At 33.0% G+C, this 20347-nt stretch overlaps 2 protein-coding genes across 5 annotated transcripts; one reads left to right on the top strand and one right to left on the bottom strand.

Moving 5' to 3' along the window:
* Positions 1-1888: 1888 nt before the first annotated feature.
* LOC124439443 lies at positions 1889-2431 on the top strand. Its single transcript, XM_046989669.1, has one exon. It carries the CDS (start codon positions 1889-1891, stop codon positions 2429-2431), a length of 543 nt encoding a protein of 180 aa, XP_046845625.1.
* A 6543-nt stretch (positions 2432-8974) lies between these two features.
* On the bottom strand, positions 8975-18724 carry LOC124438377. Of its 4 annotated transcripts, XM_046988504.1 has the most exons (14): positions 18527-18718; positions 18278-18462; positions 17935-18186; positions 17424-17850; positions 14808-15183; positions 14707-14731; positions 14512-14564; positions 14113-14254; positions 13752-13963; positions 12549-12690; positions 11869-12020; positions 11279-11321; positions 10540-10621; positions 8975-10386 (listed from the first exon to the last, which is right to left on the bottom strand). In XM_046988504.1, exons 5-14 carry the CDS (start codon positions 15174-15176, stop codon positions 9276-9278), a joined length of 2331 nt encoding a protein of 776 aa, XP_046844460.1. In that variant the 5' UTR covers positions 15177-15183; positions 17424-17850; positions 17935-18186; positions 18278-18462; positions 18527-18718; the 3' UTR covers positions 8975-9275. The 4 variants fall into 4 exon arrangements, with proteins under 4 accessions (XP_046844460.1, XP_046844462.1, XP_046844463.1 ...); XM_046988506.1 differs by lacking the exon at positions 18278-18462 and having other exon boundaries at positions 18527-18724; XM_046988507.1 differs by lacking the exons at positions 17935-18186; positions 18278-18462; positions 18527-18718 and having other exon boundaries at positions 17424-17881.
* Between the last annotated feature and the right edge of the window lie 1623 nt (positions 18725-20347).

The raw sequence follows: 20347 nt of genomic DNA, 5'->3' as shown, positions 1-20347 counted from the left end.
GCTAGTACAAGTTTCACTGTGATAACATCAACCAAGTAAGGTTATGCAAGCTACGATTATCAATGTTTAGGGGCACTTGTTATGTATAAAATTGATTAGACAAAACAGTACGTGCTTATGCGGTCAACTTAACACAACTGATAAGCACATTTGTTTAGATATGCCCAAAATTTTAATTCAACTCTGTAAGATAACATATAGAATTATTATTGCTATTTCGAAACCAGTGGCGTGCGGTCATGCAAGCGTAGGCAAGCGCCGCTTGCCTAAGCATTTTACCGAACAAAAATTTTTTGGATCAATCTCTGAGCAAAATCAGTTTAAATTTTTCTGTTCTAAACAATGTCAATGTAATCTTTTGTCTAAATTGTCTTTACAGTTGAAATGCTTGCTATTTATACGCGATTTACTGTCGTGGTTTTCGGTTTCACTTTGCTACACTTGTAAGATGAGTCAAGTGGATTAAATACACCTTAAAAATTTCTTATTTATTAACCAAGGCAAGCGCGCTTGCCTTCGGAGCTCAATTTGAACATTTGCGCATGCGTTAATCTAAATTTGGAGGCTTCTTATTCGACGAATATCGAGAAAAGGCAAGCGGCGCTTCTAAGGGCGCCGCTTGATAGCGATTGGTCAACAGTTTGTACGCTCGCAATTTTAAACACATATCAGCGCGCGAATAATATTCGTATATTCAACACATTGGACATCCGAATTATTCACGCCGTTAATGTTATCGTTTATTAAAAGATGACTGAGAGCGAAAGGTAATGTTCTGATTTCTAATTCAAAGTAGTAGGTGCTTTACTCGTTATTTTATTATTTTCTGTGCACAATGTGCGTAAACAAGCAGGGGCCGCAGTCTGCAGAGATATCGAAATGCACGCAAACGTGTGTTGTGGTAAAGTATGACTAGCATTATGACCAAAACACTATGCTCTTGTCAGTCTTGTGTCGTTGAATTCGTAAATTAATGACTTAAAATAAAAGTTACAAGATACTAAATAATAAACACGACTCTCCGATATTCTGAAACGTACGAGTCAGTGCCAGACTCATTTTGAAGAACGGGAGAACACGTTGCCATGACGTTATTATACCAAAATATAAACATTAAACAACGCCATGGCCTCAGTTTGTAACACACCGTGCCAATTTTGTGCGCGAAACTGGCTGTTCTTAATTGTTATAATCACGACTGCTACAATACATTTCGCGCCTATTGTCTTGCAATTTATGTATGTAGAAGATATTATCTGTGGCATGTAATACAAGATTATGATATTGACAAGAGCTTCCTTTTGCGTATAGTTTTGATATTTGTATCCGGTAGATTTTAGCGTTATATATAAGTCTTTCGTATGAGCTCCGAACGTGAGTTCAATGTACTAGAACGCTATTAAATTTTGTGATTATTTTATTCACTAGCGAAGAAGTTATTTACAACAGTCGTGAGTGTTCTATGTGTTAGAATTTGTTTACAGGCTTTTTATATATTTGGTTAAAGAAGGTGCAGTTATTATACAGCGGATAATGTACTTGAAATTTGAGTAGTTTTAAGGCCCATTTCCACTTCATTCGCAATTCGCAAATCGCATGCGACGTGCGTACACAAGCGAATTCAATACACACTTATCACGATCATCAACGCTGTTAGCACAATTTTCTATTGTTTAATTGACCAATAAAATGAAATTATTTTGTATGGCAAAATTTTGCGGGTTAAATAAAAAACATGGCAGTTTTTTGCAGAAGAAAACTTTTAATATTATTGTTATTACGAAAAAGGTATCAAAAAAGGAAGGCAAAATACAGAAAACGATTTTGGGTCCGACATATTCTCCAAAAAAGAAAAGAGCAAGGAGAGTATGCCAATCTGGTCAGAGAAATGCAACTAGGAGACCACGAAAGTTTCTTTAAATATTTTCGTATGTCACCGATTGTATTTGAGAAATTGTTGCAGTTAGTTGCCCCATTGATTATTAAGTCCAACCAGAAACGGGAAGCCATTTCGCCGGCAGAACGGCTATCAGTAACCCAAAGATATCTTGCAACTGTGGATTCTCATCAAACCATATCTTTTAGTTATCGGTTGGGGCATTCTACAGTCAACAAGATTGTCCCAGAGACATGTTTAGCAATATGGAAGGCACTATCTCCTATCTATGTCCAATGTCCTTCAACAACAAACGAATGGGAAGATGTGGCGAAAGAATTTTGGGAGAAGTGGAATTTTCCATTGTGTATTGGGGCACTAGATGGCAAACTTGTAAGATGCCACTGTCCTGCCAACACTGGTTCATTGTACTTTAATTTTCATGGTTGGTTCAGTGTTGTTTTTATGGCTGTTTGCAGTGCACATTATTCCTATTTGCTAGTGAATATAGGTGCTATTGGTAGTTCAAGCGATGGTGGTATATTTGAACGGTGAGGAATGAAAGATGCCCTCTATAATGGAAGGTTATCTTTACCAGAAGACTGCAATTTGCCCAACACAAACACCACATGTTCTTATGTAATAACTGCAGATGATGCCTTTCCATTAGGACGTCATGTTATGAAGCCATATGGTGGACGGTATTTGGAACATGGCAAAAGAATTTTTAATTACAGATTATTGAGGGCAAGACGAATTAGTGAAAATACATTTGGCATTTCAACTGCAAGATGGCGGATTTTCAAGCGACCAATCGATGCTATACCTGAGCGTTGCATTGGTATCGTCAAAGCTGTGGTAGCCTTACATAATTTCTTAATGTTCCATGAATCAACATTGCCCAGACATGAGCGAAGATATTGCCCACCGGGATTTGTAGATTCTGAAGACAAAATGCAGATATTGTGCCAGGAGCTTGGAGAAGATATTAATAAGGATACAGGCTATCAATCCTTAACCCAAACAAAAATGGTAATGCCTGCAAGAAAAGTGCAAAAGAAATCCGAGACATTTTCAAGAACTTTTTCAATTCACCTGCTGGTGCAGTACCTTGGCAAAATGTGTACATAAATAAATGATGTTTGTTAATGTTGAGTATTAACAGCTAAAGAGCAGAACCAAAATGTTTCCAATCTTGTAAAAAACACATAACACACAGATACTGTAAATTTGTCAAAACTATAACAGTATGTATATATAAGGAAAATCAGCTCATTAAATTGGTAAAGGTTTCTAGCTGTTTAATTTGATTGTTTTTTCTTACACAAACAGTCAAAAAGAACTACCCACTAGTAAAAATAGTTTATCAGGGGTATTGTTGTCACAAAATGCCAAAACATTACATGAGATTTCCGAGAAAAAAATAATAGTATATTCAATAACAAGTGGATCCAGCTCTTTGGTAATTGCTATCTATTCAACATTACTAAACAAAACCTGAGCAGTTCTTTTTGACTATATGTGTATAAGCTGTGAATTTGCCTTTATATGGAGCAGTCAAAACTTTCAAGTACATGTTTTGCACATTTACATGCCAAGACTTAACTAGAATACTCCATCTAGCAGGAGCAATTCAGAAGAAATCATTGATCTTCAAAACTGGACTCAAACTCTGCCTGAAAAAGTAGCTGCTGAATTTGGCATTTTTTATTAATGCGAATTGAAAACAAAGGATCGCATGCGATTTGCGAATTGCGAATGAAGTGGAAATGGGCCTTTACGTAATTATAAAGTTAATTGCTCACCCCCAGCGCTTGCCTATTAAATTCGGTCACCGCACGCCACTGTTCGAAACGTTGTCCTTGTAACGAGGGTCCTATAATATTCATCTATATAGCTCTTCATTACAGTTCATGAAAAATGTCCATGTGGTATTTTTACGGCTGTTTCAATTTACCATTAGTTGAGGGTACATAAAAAGCCATAAATTTTGTACTCGCGTGCACTTTTGATGTTCTACTCATCACCAATGTCGTGCTTCCAAAAACGATTTTGTAATACTCGCATTCAGTGACAAAGCCTTTTCATGAGAGAATGTAAAAAATGAGAACAATGTTATGCTGCATAATCAGAAACAAGTTTACCACAGGGAACCTATCAACAGAATGAGCTTACTTTTTTTATTTTGATACTTTCTCTAAACTAAATTTAGGCACAATCGTTGGAAGTAAGAGGTTGCAGTAAAAAATTGTTATCAGTGTATAACCAAAAATACAACAATGCTCAGAAATACATAATAACTGTAAGTTGCTGTTCAGCGTCTTTAAATCGGTATGAAAATTTGTTTTGTGAAATGATTTCCCCTTTACAGTTGAAGTGGAACTAGATACAGCTAATATTAAGTTTAGATATGCCCCTGAAAACAGTTTTATAAGAATAGCTTTGTGGAATAATCAGGATTTTACGTAATCATACAAAGAAGTTTACAAATTATAATAATCTACTTATTAAATTTTAAAATCTGTCGAAAAAATTAACGAGCAAATCTTCGAAATGGTATAGAAGTAGCCAGAGTTTGTCAAAACAAACCATTCATGTACTACAACTTATGACATAGCCGCCACATTAGACGATTTTAACAAAGCAATTTCCTTGTTTGATGTTTACGATGAAAATGCTATCAAATATGTCAAATATTTTTTTAGTCTTCTTACTCCTAACGAAATGATTGCACACTGCTTATATAGCAGCTTAATTTCATATTTAAATATATTCATTACAATGCTTGCTACTTAACTCAAAAATTCGCCATTATTCTTCATTTGCAACCAATATGTTGAGATTTGCAAAACTATCCATTTCGCCCACACTAGCTGAAGCCACAATAATGTTGATAAAATTTTATTATGGCTGACGCGAAAAACATCAATAACACCATTGATATCTACAATGTCCACTATGGAGAGCCACTAAATGCAATCTGTAACAGGTCGTATATTTTGTGTGTCATTCCATGTCAAAAGCATCTACTGTTAAAGGAAGGCATTTGTTCTCATTTGTAAAGGAAGGCATTCATTGCTCAATAGCAGGCCATTAAAGTAGGACTCTAAACTTATTCCACACATATAAAAGAAAACCAATGTCTCTGCTTGTCATTTTTAACTCGCCATAAAGAATGTACTTATCATTGCTATCTCGTAATATATTTGTAGTCAGATAAAGTCTATAAAATATGCAATGCAGAATTGCCAAAGACCAATGATCAAAAAAAACTGTTTAAATCCATGGGGAGTGAATCAAAAAGGCAGTAGTAACTTATTATTAATGAATATCTCCTTCGTTTTACAATAAAAAGATGTTTAGCCTCTTGAAATTGTAAAACGTGTAACTATGACTACCATTAGTTCAACTGCATTGCAATTTTACTTTATAGTATTTAATGATAAAAGATAATGCAGCGTTAGTGATATCTGTCCTCTTACGTCATTAGCAAAAAGTCTTCAGATTCAAGTACATTTAATTTTTTCTTTAAAATCAAAATACTTTCATCAAAAACGAACAAAATTTTAATGCTCTGAAAATTTACAAAGTAAATTTCTGCACATTTACCTTAAAAGATAGCTAAAGTCCATAAGTTTACTTTTTACGATAAACTTTACATTAATTTGGATACTATAGAAGCTTGTTTATTGTAGCTATCATCCTTTATTGAAATTTCATTCTATTGGAAGAAGCAGTATGATTAATTCCTTCTGCTTCTATATAGAATTCACAATCCTCTAGATCAAGCATTTTCAAAGCTTTATCCAATTTTAAGCATAAATAATAATTCGTGGAATCTTCATAGTTATCATAATCATCAAAACCATAATCATCATCATCACAATCATCATCAATGTTGCACACGCCATATGCAAATGGCTGCCAAACATCTTTTCGATCTTTAAAATAAACAAGAGTTCCTGAGTCACCTTTTTCCAGAAATGAAGCACTACTCTTTACCTTGACGGCATTTTTGAAAATTGTTGTTGAATTTTCGTCAATATACGAAAAATTTCGTTCAATGATAAAACCAGTGACGTGATTACTGGTACGAACTTCAACAACACCTTTATTGCTGTTTGCTTTTTTGTAAACCTCTTCGTTTATTTCTTTGAAATTCAAGGCAAGCCTCTCCATGTCATCTCCACCAAGACGCTGAAAATTTTCTTTATTTCCAACTGGAATACACATGATATCTGCTTCACTGTTAAACTTACTAACAGTGTTGCAGGGAGCAGTACTAAGTTGTATTTCCTCATTGGAGTTGTGTGGATGGTAGAAATACATGTTAACATCATTTGCATTTCTGGTATTTATTACATCGGTTATTTTTGAAATATCATTTTGTAAATCTTTGGTGTTACAAGCAACATGCGCGCAGGTTAATGCATAGTAATTTTCATTTTTACAACAGAGCATTGTTAAGGCACCGCAACAGCTGTAGCCATCACTAAATTTCTGCGACAAATTCAATGAATTATTCCTGGCACTAACATTACCTAACATTTTAAACTTGTGTATGGAAAAAGGATCACAACGAAATTCGATGAATTTTGAAGCTTTCCATCCAAATTCTTTATTGATCCTTTCTTTTAAAATTTCTTCATACATTCTTTCATGTTCATGAACTGTGACATACAAATGTTCAAAAGGCATGTTTTTGTTTTTATCTTTATTCACTATTCCATAAGCTCCACGAATCCAAATGATACTAAAAATAGTGCAGAATAAACAAGAAAGTAAACTTGTTAATTTGTTTGAGTTTCATAAGATTCTGCTACTGTTCAAACACAAAAAGAAGTTATCCGTATCTATGATGTGGACGCAAGATTGACTGGAATTGTTTTCTACAGAGGTGAAACAATTTTCAAAACTACATATAAATATAGACAAAAAATGGTTATGGAAACCAACAATAAAATTTTCTTTATATATAGTTCTTCATATTTGATTGTACATTATTAAAAGTTGTATTTATTATGTAAATTAAAATGTCTAGCTTTCAAACAGGTGCTATTAATACACTATAAATATTTATTTTTCATCATAGCTAGATAGTTTAACGACTAAAGCATACTTTACACATAAATACTCACCGTTTGAGTTTATTGAGGATGTCGTCTCGAATGTTGTAATCTTCGTCAAGAAACATATTTCTGAAGACTTCACGTACTCCCAGGCTCTAAAATGATATGGAATGCTGTATGAAAATGGTCTATTTGAAGAAAATTTGATAAACACGTAATTTACACTGCCACTTGATTCAATGCAAATGTTTGAGATCTGTGATAATGTAATGACCTGCATACAATTACAAATGGAAGGCCCTCTAGATATTCTATGTCAAAATGTTGCCTCGTACAATGGTTATGCATGAATGCTACATTTGCTGCCAGGGAAAATCTAAAGAAAGTCAAAATAAATCTATTACCAATAATTTTGTTTTGAAAGTAGTTAGAAGTTGAAATTAAGCATAAAAGTTGATTCAGCTATATAAAATGTAATCTAAGATTATGTTTACGTGCCTTGAAATTATTTGAAATATAACAAAAAAACTTGATGATATACTTATAAAATATATTACAGTTGATTTTAATATATTTTACTTTCCAATGCCTCCAGGCCCTCCTTTTCTATCCTTTCAATGTTTAAAGCAAAGCAAGAAAAATTGAGTTTATGTTATTACAAGTCATCATCAGAGGATAAGAAATTATAAATTTGACACGGTTTTATACTTATGAAAAATATGTGGTTTAGACGAGATTTGAGCTCTTGGGATTGTTATATATGATAGCATATCATGTAATACTCTAGAAGCATCTTACAACTGACGGGGAATGCTGTACATATATACCTTGTAAATCTGTTGCAATATCTCCACGGCAAATTTTGGATAAAACATAAAATAAAGTTTTCGAAGAAGGGTTTCTTTCAATGTTTCTCTTCCAATGAAGAAGTATTTGAATTGCTTTTTCCACCTCTATGTTCATCTTTGTTTATAATATCCAACTTATTACCAGTTACCCCTAGGTTTCTCACAAGCTCTTTCCATGGAATACTTACTTTTTTACCAATTTCATGGACAAGATCATCTTTTGAATCACCGACCGTTTTTGCAGCAACTTTATGTTCTACATATGTATTAAGCATGAGTTCATATGGACAGTGACTTGATTTTTAATTTATCATCACTTTCAATTTTGATAATAACATGAACAAAATAGTTCCACATTTTGTATGAGTAATTAAACTTCACGTTTAGATACTACGTTCGTAGCGCGCCAATGTTGTTAAAGAGGCTTAATTACTTGAATTAAATTACTCTTATTATTGCATAGTCATAAGACCTTAAGTAACTGCTGATATAACCATTACATTCAATTATTCCCAAACAAAAAGTACGTGTTTGTAAAAGCATTTCTCATATGTCTAACAAAATCTCTTACAAAACAAGTGAAGTTATAAAGGATTCTATTAGACAATAATTGCTGCAATTTCAAATCGCTACGTTTGAATTAAAAATTTTATAACTATGGCGTCTATCCCAGAGCAGCACTTAATGAGAGTGAATTCGCTTGTTTCGAGGTTTGGTAGATTGCATACAAGTCAATAATTTACCCTCACTTTCTAATATTAATTCCATGACTAGTATCGTGTTTTCATCAACAAGGTGCCCATAATCGCCTTTCACAACAAAGTCCTTTTAAAAGAAACTCTAGAATTTGCCAAGAATTAATACAAAAATGTTATGCTGCATGATCAGAAACAAGTTAACCACGGGAGACTATATTGAATAGATCAACTTATTGCAACTATTTTTGTATCTTGCCACGTTAAACTGATGAATCAAATATGAAAATTTGCAGTAAAAATTTTGTACACTGTATTTGAAACAAATACATTAGCCATGAATAGATAGCATGATTAATACACAGAAATAACCAATTGGTAAACGTAACAATGGTATTAATCTTAACAACAAGCGCAATGAATTTCGTTTAGCGAAATACTTTCTACTCGTCATATAGGTTTCATTTTTTTCTGATAACAAAAATCTTCTCATATTGTAAGGTTTAATAGTTTGAACAATTTATATCATTAAGAAACTTGCTTATACAATCTTATACAATAAATAATACGTCTGGTTAGTCAATTAAATTACAAAATATGGATGCACTGGTTAGCACTGACATTATAATCATAATTTTATATATATTGAATACGCACAATCTTACATAATCTTAAATATAGATGTACAAATTAGAATGATAATAATACACTTGTTAAATTACTGGCTATACATGCGTGATATAGTTTACGGATCCACCACAAGTCACCACTGTCACGCAATAATTGATTAAATATTGTTTGCTAACACTTTATTAGACATTAATTTTTCATGAGAGGAACTAAGATTCTTTCCAAAAAGTTCACAATCCTCTAGATCAAGCATCTTTAAAGCTTTATCTAATTTTAAGCACAAACAGTATTTCTCGGCACTTTCAATATCATCATCTATTTCGCACACTGCATAAGCAAATGGCCGCCACTTATTTGCTTGATCTTTGAAATAAACAAGTCTTCCAGAATCACCATTCTGCAAAAAAGAATCCCTACTTTGTACCTTCACAGCATTTTTGAAAATAGGTGTCCTTTTCTCGTTAATGTACAAAAAATTTCGTTCACTGATAACACCAGTGGTGTCATGACTTGTACGAACTTCCACAACACCTTCATTGTTCTTTGCTGTTTTGTAAAGCTCTTCATTTATTTCATTAAACTTCAAAACAATATTATCCATTTCATCTCCACCGAGGTGTTGGAAATCTTCTTTCTTTCCAATTGGAATACACATCATATCAGATTCACTGTTAAACTTACTAACAGTTTTGCAGGGAAAACTACCGAGTTGTCTTTTCTCGTCAGAGTTGAGGAGCTGGTAGAAATACTTGTTACCATCGTTTTCATTTCTGGCATTAACGTTATCCATAATCATCATAACCTCATTTTCCTCACCAAATGTTTGTGTCGATGAAAGTTGATCTGTAACAAAAGCAACATGTGCACATGTCAAGGCATAAAAGTTTTCATTCATAAGACAAAACATTGTCAGAGAGCTGCAAGAAATATTGTTCATTTGAGAAGTATCATTGCGAGAACTATTACTGTTGAGACTATCGTTATTTTGAGAACTGTCGTTACTCTGAATCTGTATGTCACCATTTATTGGTAAGGTACTATCCTCAGCACGGAGGTTTGATTTATATCGAAAATTTAGTTTTGGTCGTTTATCTCGGAATTCAATAAATTTTGATGTTTGCAATCCAAGCTTTTCATCGATCTCATTTCTCAAAATATCTTCTGATTTGTTTTCCTTGTTATCAACTGTGACATACAAATGTTCATATGGCAACTCTTTGTTTTTATTTTTATGCACAGTACCAAGGGCTCCACCTAACCACGAGACTCTAAAAAAGATGGATTAGAAAAAATCAAAATCATTGTATGATCAAGTTTGATAGTTTCTTCATATTTGGGAAAAGCAGTCTTAATACAAGATTAGCATACCACTTTATTATTCCAAAAACAATTTTTCAGTCCTCTCTATAAAAAGTACTCACTCTTTTAATTTGTTATGGATCTCGTCTCGAATGTTGTAATCGTAGTCGAGAAAGTTTTTAACCCATTCACCATCATTATAACCTTGATGGGAAATACAAATAGTTAAGCACAATGCACACATATTTCTCAGACATGAATGTGTGCAAAATATTTGAAAGCGATATTCTCAACATACCAAAATGTTACTGAAAGCCATTTTACCCAGTCCTTTTTTAATGGATCTGTGTTTTATTAATAACTTTTTGTGAATGATTGGGCATGCATGATCCAATGCATTCAAAACATTTGAAAATCAAGTAGTTTTTTGCACAGAATTACTTCATGATGTACATCCTGATCATGATCTCATCATGATATACACAGCTAAATCCATGATCTACATCGTAACTTACATTGCTACATCCGTGATCTACATCATGATCTGCACTCCTACATCTATGATCTACATCATGATCTGCACTCCTTTATCCATGATCTAAATCACGATCTACACTGCTACAGCCTACATCCATGATCTACATCATGATCTACACTGCTACATCCATCATCTACATCATGATCTACATCATGATCTACACTGCTACATCCATGATCTGCATCATGATCTACACTGCTACATCCATGATCTACATCATTATCTACACTGCTACATTCATGATCTACATCATGATCTACACAGCTAATGCCTACATCCATGATCTACGTCGTGATCTAAATGTAATCTAAATTCAAACTTACCATCATCTTTAATATCTTCATAAACTGGATCATCTCCTGTCGTCTAAAAATTAGGGCGTTCAATTTATAAACCAACTGGTGCTGATTTGAGTCTTACGACGTCCCTATTATTGCAACGGTCTACATTGAACGAGCATATATATGTATGACATATCTCTCTGTTATTTAAGACGACACTTGGTTTTAATACACCATAAACAAAGCACTTATTCCATATAGCAACTATCTTCAAAGCATAAAAGTTGAATCACTTTAGCAATGAGTCTAGCTCATTTCTTGAAAGAAGTTTCAATACACATGCAGCTTTTTAGACAATAATTGAATTTCAATTGCATTGGTAAATCTGCAGTAGGTGTAGTCTATGCCTGTTTAAATTAAATCTAAAATACATTTTTGGTAAAGTGTTTGTTGCTTTTTTCTCCTCAAATTGTGCATTCTTTTAAAGTTTATATAATACATAACTGGTACTAATACAAACACTTCCATCGTGACAGCTAAATTATAAATATGCGCTCAATATTTCTTTCACCTACACTGCCATCATACCTTAATAGCTAAGAAAAATACACCACCAATTATGCAACATGTACCTTAAGGTAAAATGTGTCCGCTATTTGCTGTGCCAGCTTTTGTGTTATTTGTTGTGCTTTCACAAACTTTGCAAGAAGAGCGAGCAGAACCTCTTCCTCTGACATTCTTTGGTTAACATTCAAGCCTCTACTCTTGTTCTCGTCATTTGTGTCTGAAAGTTAAATAATTACGATCACTTCATGAGAAGGCCTCTAAGCGATTTTGCACTTTCATGGTGATTTGCGAAATCACGGGGGATTTAGAATCAAAAAATGTTGCGAGATTGACCGAAACAACGAGGCAATTATAAGAATAGAAAAATTCAAGCAATCTGAATTTCTTTGTTAGCAAAATAATTATAGGAGATAAAGCTCATAAATTCATGCAAAACCTAGAAGTAAAAACAATAATTTTATGCTTCCACTTTCTGCTCTACTTTTGAGTGAGTTAACAGCAGCATACCAAAGCTAATTATTTGCGTTTAGCTTCAACTTTTTATATTATGCACCGTCTCGGTCTTAAGAAAATATTAGACAATCGAATGTAAATATTTAGCAAGTACAATGACTATAAAGAAAAAATTTCTCGACCATTTACCTCTTCTTTTAAAAAATAGAGCTTTCTAATATAGTTGTATTATTATATTACGTAAAAATTAATTTACTTTATAAGGTTTTCAAATCAAAGTCAGGCATCCTACCGTCACAATTGCCTTCATCCTTTTCTTTGCCACCATCCATGAAGATATACTGATAATTATTGACAATGTATTTATCATAACAATCTTCCACGTTTTTCCATGATCGAACAGTTGCGTAATCGTAAACAAGATTACTCTCGCTCTGAAAGTAAAAGAATTTTAACGATAATGATTAAAACAATAGGGGAAAACAAATTATTAACATAAACACAATCACCCATAAATTTGAAAATGATAACTAATTGCAAATTGAGTTTAAAACAGATTATAATGAGTTTGAACACAAATTATAATGAGTTTGAACACAGATTACATTGTAATATAATAATGAAAAATGCTTCTAATGAACAGTTTTTTATTTTACTGCTGCCTTGCAATTTGCAAGTAGTATTACCTCACATATAAGTTATATAATTATTAAAACCAATGATTTGCAAGACAAAAACGTAGACTGATGTGAGCCCAAATACACGCTTGCAACAACAGACACTAACAACAACTAGGATTTTCACACACTACAGGAAAATCCTCCAATCCACGATACCTAGTTGGCGCAATTCCAGACAACCTGCATGATTTGATGACTTGAAATTTTATATATGCAGTTCATGTAACTCAAGCAATCTTCTCATTTAAGACATTCTTTTTTAATTTTGCAAATTGAATTCTTCACTCAACCACAGAATGACTGTACACAATGGTCACTCAGGTGTTCAACGTGTCGTCACGTCGGCCATTACTTCAGCCAGTTGATTAAGGTTTGTTACTGGTTTCCAACCATTAAAATTGCATGACGTAAATACTTAATATTGAATTCGAGAATATTTTGACTTTGGAAATGACTTCGGATTATCAACCGGCCACCATGCGCGGCCAAAACATTAAAGAGTCCGGAACCTTCTGTGTATTCTTATTCTGTGACTTGACGTTCAGAGCAGCTCATTAGCTTTTAGGATTTTTGTAAAATCTATCGTATTTTTATTTCAGTCTAATCTTTTTGTAAATTTGACAAATGTAAATATTCTTTACACTTATACTTTTACTGCAACCAAATTCATATGATTCTAAAGATGTCTTATTTCAAGACGAAACGTAACTATCAACGCAAATCAAATTTAATACCAAATGGCATTGTTTCTGCTCTCTTAGTCTCTTTCTCAGTGTATTTTTACAAATAAGGGCAAACTATGCCCAGATAACTACCTTGACGTCCTTCAAGTCTTCATATTTAGGGTTGAAGATTTCAAGTAAATGGTGCACTGTATTCAAGGGAGCATCCTCTGTCTTTAGAAGGCGATAAGCGACATCTTCACTACATTCGAACTCAAAATCAATTCCTTTAGCAATTAGCTGCTCGGGGAGTCCGAATCGCTGATGATGAATTGTCACTTTTGTTTTTTCTGCACGAGAGTTTACTGGAAAATATTTGAAAATACGTTATAATTGTAATAAAAAAGAAAATTAGAAAAATCTTTACTTCTCAAACAAAAATTTTATCAGACAAGATGAAGCTGAGAAATAATTTATACTGACTTGAAAATGCGGCGCTACACCACAAACTTACTTGGTGTGGTGAATTTCAATGTGAAATCGTTGAGAAATTCACCATGAACCCTTAAGTCACTCTGATTTCCTTTAAAGTTAACAAAATATTGCCCCTTGCTTGGAAGAGGGTTTTGAAATGTGACAAGGACATCAGTTTCGTCCTGGAGGTTGGAAAAGAAGACAAAATTATTCTGGAATTGGTAGTATAGTTGAGTCCTCGCATGAAAATCAAAGCGAAAAATGACGAATGAACTATCCGTTGAACCAGACAAAAACTTTATTAAAAAATTTCTCTTATATGTAACCTTTTTGTCGTATGTAATCTTTGTGTTTTAATGAATTAGACCATAGTACTTCGGTACCGAAGTGGTGTAATCATATTATTGCGATTTGTAGTATTATAACAAACAGTACTTACTTTACAACAAGCTCTTGAAGGCACCATTACTTGGAATTCAAACTTTTGCAAATCTAAAAAACACAAACAGATCATAGAAATGAAATTTTATGCTCTGTAGTTATTAAAAAAATTAATAATATATTTCTAACTTTACATTGCATGCAATTGACTTACGCTAGGCATGGTATAAACATGCATTATTAATCCACATACCTCGATTGCCGTTTCCGTTAGGTGGCTAATAATTTATAATAATGTAATTCGCTTTAGTTTTTTTTATAAAATTATGATCATAATTTCATCAGAATATATACCTCGAATTCTGCTATAATATTTTTAGGCAAGTAGCCAATTTGACCCCGGAATCCAACATACCACCAATAATCATCACTTTTATCAAAAATCGCCACTTCTTGTCCTTTATAAACTGACAACGCATCTTCGTATTCGCTGTCATATCTAATCAACGTTTTCCCTCGAGATTTGATCTTGATGGCTTCGTCAGTAACATGCGCTGCCAAGTTATTTACAGGCACCAATCCAGTTTCTCCATACCGATTGCTTACCTTCCACCAGTTTTCATCATTTTTGCTAACAACGTTCAGTAAATCGTTTTCTTCTACTGATAGCTCATCGTCAGCAGTGTTTTTGAAATCAGATAAAGCGATTGCAACAAGAGGCATAGCTTACCTAGTAATAAAATAAATAAAAAAAAACCTTCACATCCAGACACAAAATAATTATATACAATGAAAGTGGCTCATTCCAAGTATCTTTACAAATATCTGCCAGTTTGCCAGTCTGTATATTTCTTAGTTGCTTATATAATTGAGGAGATATAGTTTGTACTTGTCAACATGCTCAAACTTTTATTTAAAATATACATCCATTCTCGTTTCATAATCACAAATTGGATATTTTATTTATGAAACCACATACAAGGAGTTCTTTCTAGAAAGCACTGCGCATCAAAATCATACTAAGTAAAAAAGCAACATTTCAAAACACTTTTTGTTTCCGATTCTGCAGAACATGGAACACAATAGCAAAATCTCTACAAACTTAACTTAATGTTGCTTTCTTTTATGCGTTGTTTATTTAATTGATTTTTTCACTAACTTCCTTGTACAAAAAAATTTGAGAAATGGTTCCTGTATATGATACGCAATACATAACATAATAATAGGGTAGTGTAGCACAATGTCTAGGGTGGTAATTTAACACAAAAATTTAAAAAATTAGTTTCCTGTGTACATATACGTAGTATTTTACTTCAAACAAGTAAGTTGTTAAACAAGTGCAAACCATCTCAAAAGGAGCAGTTTTGAAAGAAAATTTCGGCATTAAAACAAAATGATTAAGACAATAATTAGTTTCAACTTGACTCGCGTAATTTAAATGTAGTCTGATATAACTACGTGCAATTATTATTCCAAATATGGGCAAACCTAGCTACACAAAAATATATTGCGAAAACTGTAATAATTGGGTTTTTACATACAGAACGTTGTATCATCTTAGTAAACACTTTCAATGTTATTTTCCACATAAAATTTGGCGCGTTTACTGATAAACTTTGGGGCTGAATGTAGCTATATAAATTAATAAGACGACGTCATGATGAATTTGTCGGCAAATGTATTTACAAATATTTCCCTTGGGAAATATTGAGCATCCCAGCTACATTTTAAAATTGTCTCTTGCTAACATTCACGAACTCATGATACATGTTGAATACACAGTTAAAAAGTTAAAATATAATAGAAAACGTAAACTATACAATTTAATTTTTTCTTAAGGGATATGGAAGTTTGTTATACTTAATTTAGTAAATTGACGATTTAGTAAGGCAGATTTACTTCGGATAGACAAATTAGGAATCCAGAAACAACCAATATCAGCACTACATCAATTAAACAAAACTTATCTAGCGGAAGTCGTGGCGTTGTCTCACACAAGAATTGAAACTTTGTATATTAAATTCAGTTTATCGATAAATCAAATTTCAGAAACAATGCAGCAAACCATTTAAAAATCAATCGATAAGTAGCAAATTTTTCACACCAGCCATATTTTACAAAGATGGAGCTCACAATTACATATGGCGAGTTCCGTCTTCCGAACTTTACAGCTACGTGTACAAATTAATAACAATTGTATACTTACTTCTTGCTACAAAGCTTTACAAAAGTAGCTTCAACTTCTGCTGACAGAGTGTATCAAGAAAGTCACGGCTACCAAAGCTGATTATTCGAATTAAAGCATGGTGTGAAATTTTATACGTCAGAAGAAATTATGTAAATAGGGGAATCCCAACATAGGTATGTAGAATTACAAAGAAATAACTGTGCGAACATACCCTGGAGGAGCAATGTGCAAATTATTTTATAATTTTATTTTATGGTAATCATTTCTTATCAAGACTTTGATTATTATGGCATTTATTATTATGGGGAATCCCAACATAGGTATGTAGAATTACAAAGAAATAACTGTGCGAACATACCCTGGAGGAGCAATGGGCAAATTATTCTATACTTTTATTTTATGGTAATCATTTCTTATCAAGACTTTGATTATTTTGGCATTTATTATTATGGGGAATCCCAACATAGGTATGTAGAATTACAAAGAAATAACTGTACGAACATACCCTGGAGGAGCAATGTGCAAATTATTTTATACTTTTATTTTATGGTAATCATTTCTTATCAAGACTTTGATTATTTTGGCATTTATTATTATGGGGAATCCCAACATAGGTATGTAGAATTACAAAGAAATAACTGTGCGAACATACCCTGGAGGAGCAATGTGCAAATTATTTTATAAATTTATTTTATGGTAATCATTTCTTATTAAGGCTTTGATTATTATGGCATTTAACACATGATATCAAGCAGTAGGAGAAATATATTAAATAACCTTACCAAAATCTTGAGCAACTTTCACATTTCTTACAACAGCTTCACCATTTTTAAACTTTGGATATTGCACTTTAACCTCGGGTACTCCATTAACCTTTTGATTATTCCTGTCCAAATTGCTGTTTAAGTGAGTAACAGCAAGGATATGCCTTCATGAAATATCAAATTGCATTCAATTTCTTAAAAGAGTTTAAATTGGCACCAGGGAATAAAAACTGTAATGACACATAGATGTTTCATCACACATGTTTCATAGAATAACTGCAGAATATTCCAGAAAAAGAATAGCTGATCATTTTGGGTGCAAACTGGTTAAGAACTGAGTGAAATCCCTCCAATGCACTTGTGTGAGACATTGGAGAAGCTTTGATTCCAGCAATCAACCTTGGTTTAGTTAAAGCTGCATACATCTTATTGTATGATATAGAATCTAAAGACAAGGCAATGAATAAGAGATTATTACACACAGAATATTTCATTTTAATAGCAACAAGAATTGTTTTAGACTTATTACCTTCATTTAGCCATTTCCATGGTTATATGATGGAATCATGAGCACATTGGTCAAATAAAGGGTCTGAAAATCCACTGTGTTGGCTTTCGACATGACCAAGGAAAGATTTAAACTTAGCCACAATCACATTTCCATTACCAGAGGGTGTTGATATAGCACTCCAGTACAAACAGTTGGAACAAGGTCTTATCCAGCTTGATAAAGACTCACGTCCAGCACATTTTGCAAGTTTGATCAGGACTTTGGTCACTTCTAAGATGAAATATAAAATATGTTTTAGATAAACACTTCAATTATTGATGCCAATATAGGTAGTAAATTCATTAATAAAAAAAATCATTACTTTTTGTCAAATGCCAAAGGTCAAAGTAGTGGGTAATACTTGGACAATTCTCTCTCATATGTTTAGCAATTTTGTGTGCCTGTCAGTGATTAACATGGAGATTAGAATATTGCAAGATTTAAAAAATCCATTGATCTTTTAAATCCCTCAAACTCCATACCAGCGCTATTTCCAACTTCATTTCTCTACAAAATAGCAAATAGGTAAATAATTTTAAAGAAGATAATCACATAATTTAAAGAAATGTACCTGCACAAGAGAAAAACTAATGATTTGAGGTACTGTGCAACAGAATGTTGTATATGCACAATATTTAGCACTATGTCCCATGGAAAAATGTCTTCTATCACCAGTAATGGCATTAGGTTGTTTACATGCCATCACTTTCTCTATTAAACTCTCTTGGTATTTTTTCCAGTAGATCACCAATGCAGGATATAGTTTTTCCTACACAAAATTTTAAAATAACTTTCAAGCTTTTCATTTGATTGTAGTAATTTCTTTACAACTTTCTTTTACACCATCAGATAAGTCTTACACACTGGTAAGAGAAGTATGTATTCAATGAAATGCATGCCAATCCCATGTGCTGTACAACTTTGATCACCTTTGTGGCAGAGGTTCCAGCAGTCAAAATACCAAATGACAATAGTAAATTTCCAGCAGGAATGAAAGTCCCAGTCATGACTGGTTGACTATTTCATGTTGTGTCTACTCCACATTTTTGATTGGAACAACTAACTTTCACTTTTGCCTATGAAACATTTTGCAATATCTCAACAAGAACATCATCTGATTTGCAAATTGGGCAGAATTTAAAAAGTGCAAACAGCTGGGTGAAGAACACAATGAATTTTTTATCTGTTCTTAGGTTGGTGTCTTCGTGTCTGTTGGTGTAGTTGAGCACTACCCTGAAATTGGCACCAGATTGGGCATCACACTCAACACAACATTCATCACAGCATTCATCACAATAATCATCACCACATTCAACTAAAACTTATCATTCAAAATGATAAATTGAAAAATCGTCTTTAAAACACTTTTTCTATCAAATACAACATTAAAAAACAATTCTTAACTACTTATTAATATTTTACTGTCCTTAAACATAACAAACAAAGTATAAAAGTCATGACATTGAAGAAAACACTAAGCTTTATGTTACAGTGTACTTTTCATTTCTCTTAATTAGTGTAATAATTTAAAAACTACACGGTAGAATTTTTAAACTTGGCCAGAATATAGATAATTATATTGTCTAAATTATATCCAAAATCTGGATAGTACACAAAAAAAAAGTTGTAGAAAACCATCGACAAAATTAGGTTACGCGAATGCGCGTAACATGATCTTATATAATTAAGTTAAGAATTTCAAATCATTACTAAACAAAGGCCTGTAAATAAAACACTACATAGTAGAAATTTTTTAAAATTGGCCATACTGTAGATAATTATATTGCCTAAGTTATATCCAAAATCTGGAGAGTGAACAAAAAATAAGTTGTAGAAATTCATCGACAAAATTAGATGACACCAATGCGCGTAATATAATCTTATATAATTAACTTCCTATATCCATGTATCCATACTCACAGAGATTATATTAATGAGAGTCAGTACACTGGCATTATAGATGGCTTGCACATTGATGATACAATAGGAACTGTAATGGTGAGTATAATTGGCAAACGAATTTTTCTTAAAGAGTTCGCTGAAGGGCTGAAAGTTTCCGGTGTACTGCAAGCAGTAAAGAAAATGAAGAAGTACACAAAAATGTTTTGGTGAAGGGGAAAGAAACTCGCGATGTAGATGCAAATCATCCCTTTTCTCTGCTGTGCCCTGATTATTCTGATGATGGTACTTCAAGAAGAATGCTTAAAGAAACCATCACGGATAACATTCAATATTTCTTCAAAGCACTGGGAGATAATCACATATCTGGATACAAAGAGGAAATTGCATGGAATGATACCAACCCCGCTAAAACTGATCAGTATGCTGATGATGATGGAGAAGCGGATTAAAGCACACAATCCATAATGGCAAATCTCACACTTTCAGGTAT

This window comes from Xenia sp. Carnegie-2017, unplaced genomic scaffold, assembly GCF_021976095.1.
Source record: "Xenia sp. Carnegie-2017 unplaced genomic scaffold, XeniaSp_v1 HiC_scaffold_19, whole genome shotgun sequence".
Lineage (NCBI taxonomy): Eukaryota > Metazoa > Cnidaria > Anthozoa > Malacalcyonacea > Xeniidae > Xenia > Xenia sp. Carnegie-2017.
The sequence above is the reverse complement of the archived record's forward strand: the minus strand, read 5'-3'. Positions and strand labels throughout refer to the sequence as shown.

Coding starts and splice junctions, on each gene's coding strand:
- LOC124439443 (XM_046989669.1), top strand. CDS start 1,889: ATGCAACTAGGAGACCACGAAAGTTTCTTTAAATATTTTCGTATGTCA.
- LOC124438377 (XM_046988506.1), bottom strand. CDS start 15,176: ATGCCTCTTGTTGCAATCGCTTTATCTGATTTCAAAAACACTGCTGAC. Junction 14,565..14,706: donor TAACGGAAACGGCAATCGAG/GTATGTGGATTA, acceptor TGTGTTTTTTAG/ATTTGCAAAAGTTTGAATTC. Junction 13,964..14,112: donor ATTGAAATTCACCACACCAA/GTAAGTTTGTGG, acceptor AATATTTTCCAG/TAAACTCTCGTGCAGAAAAA.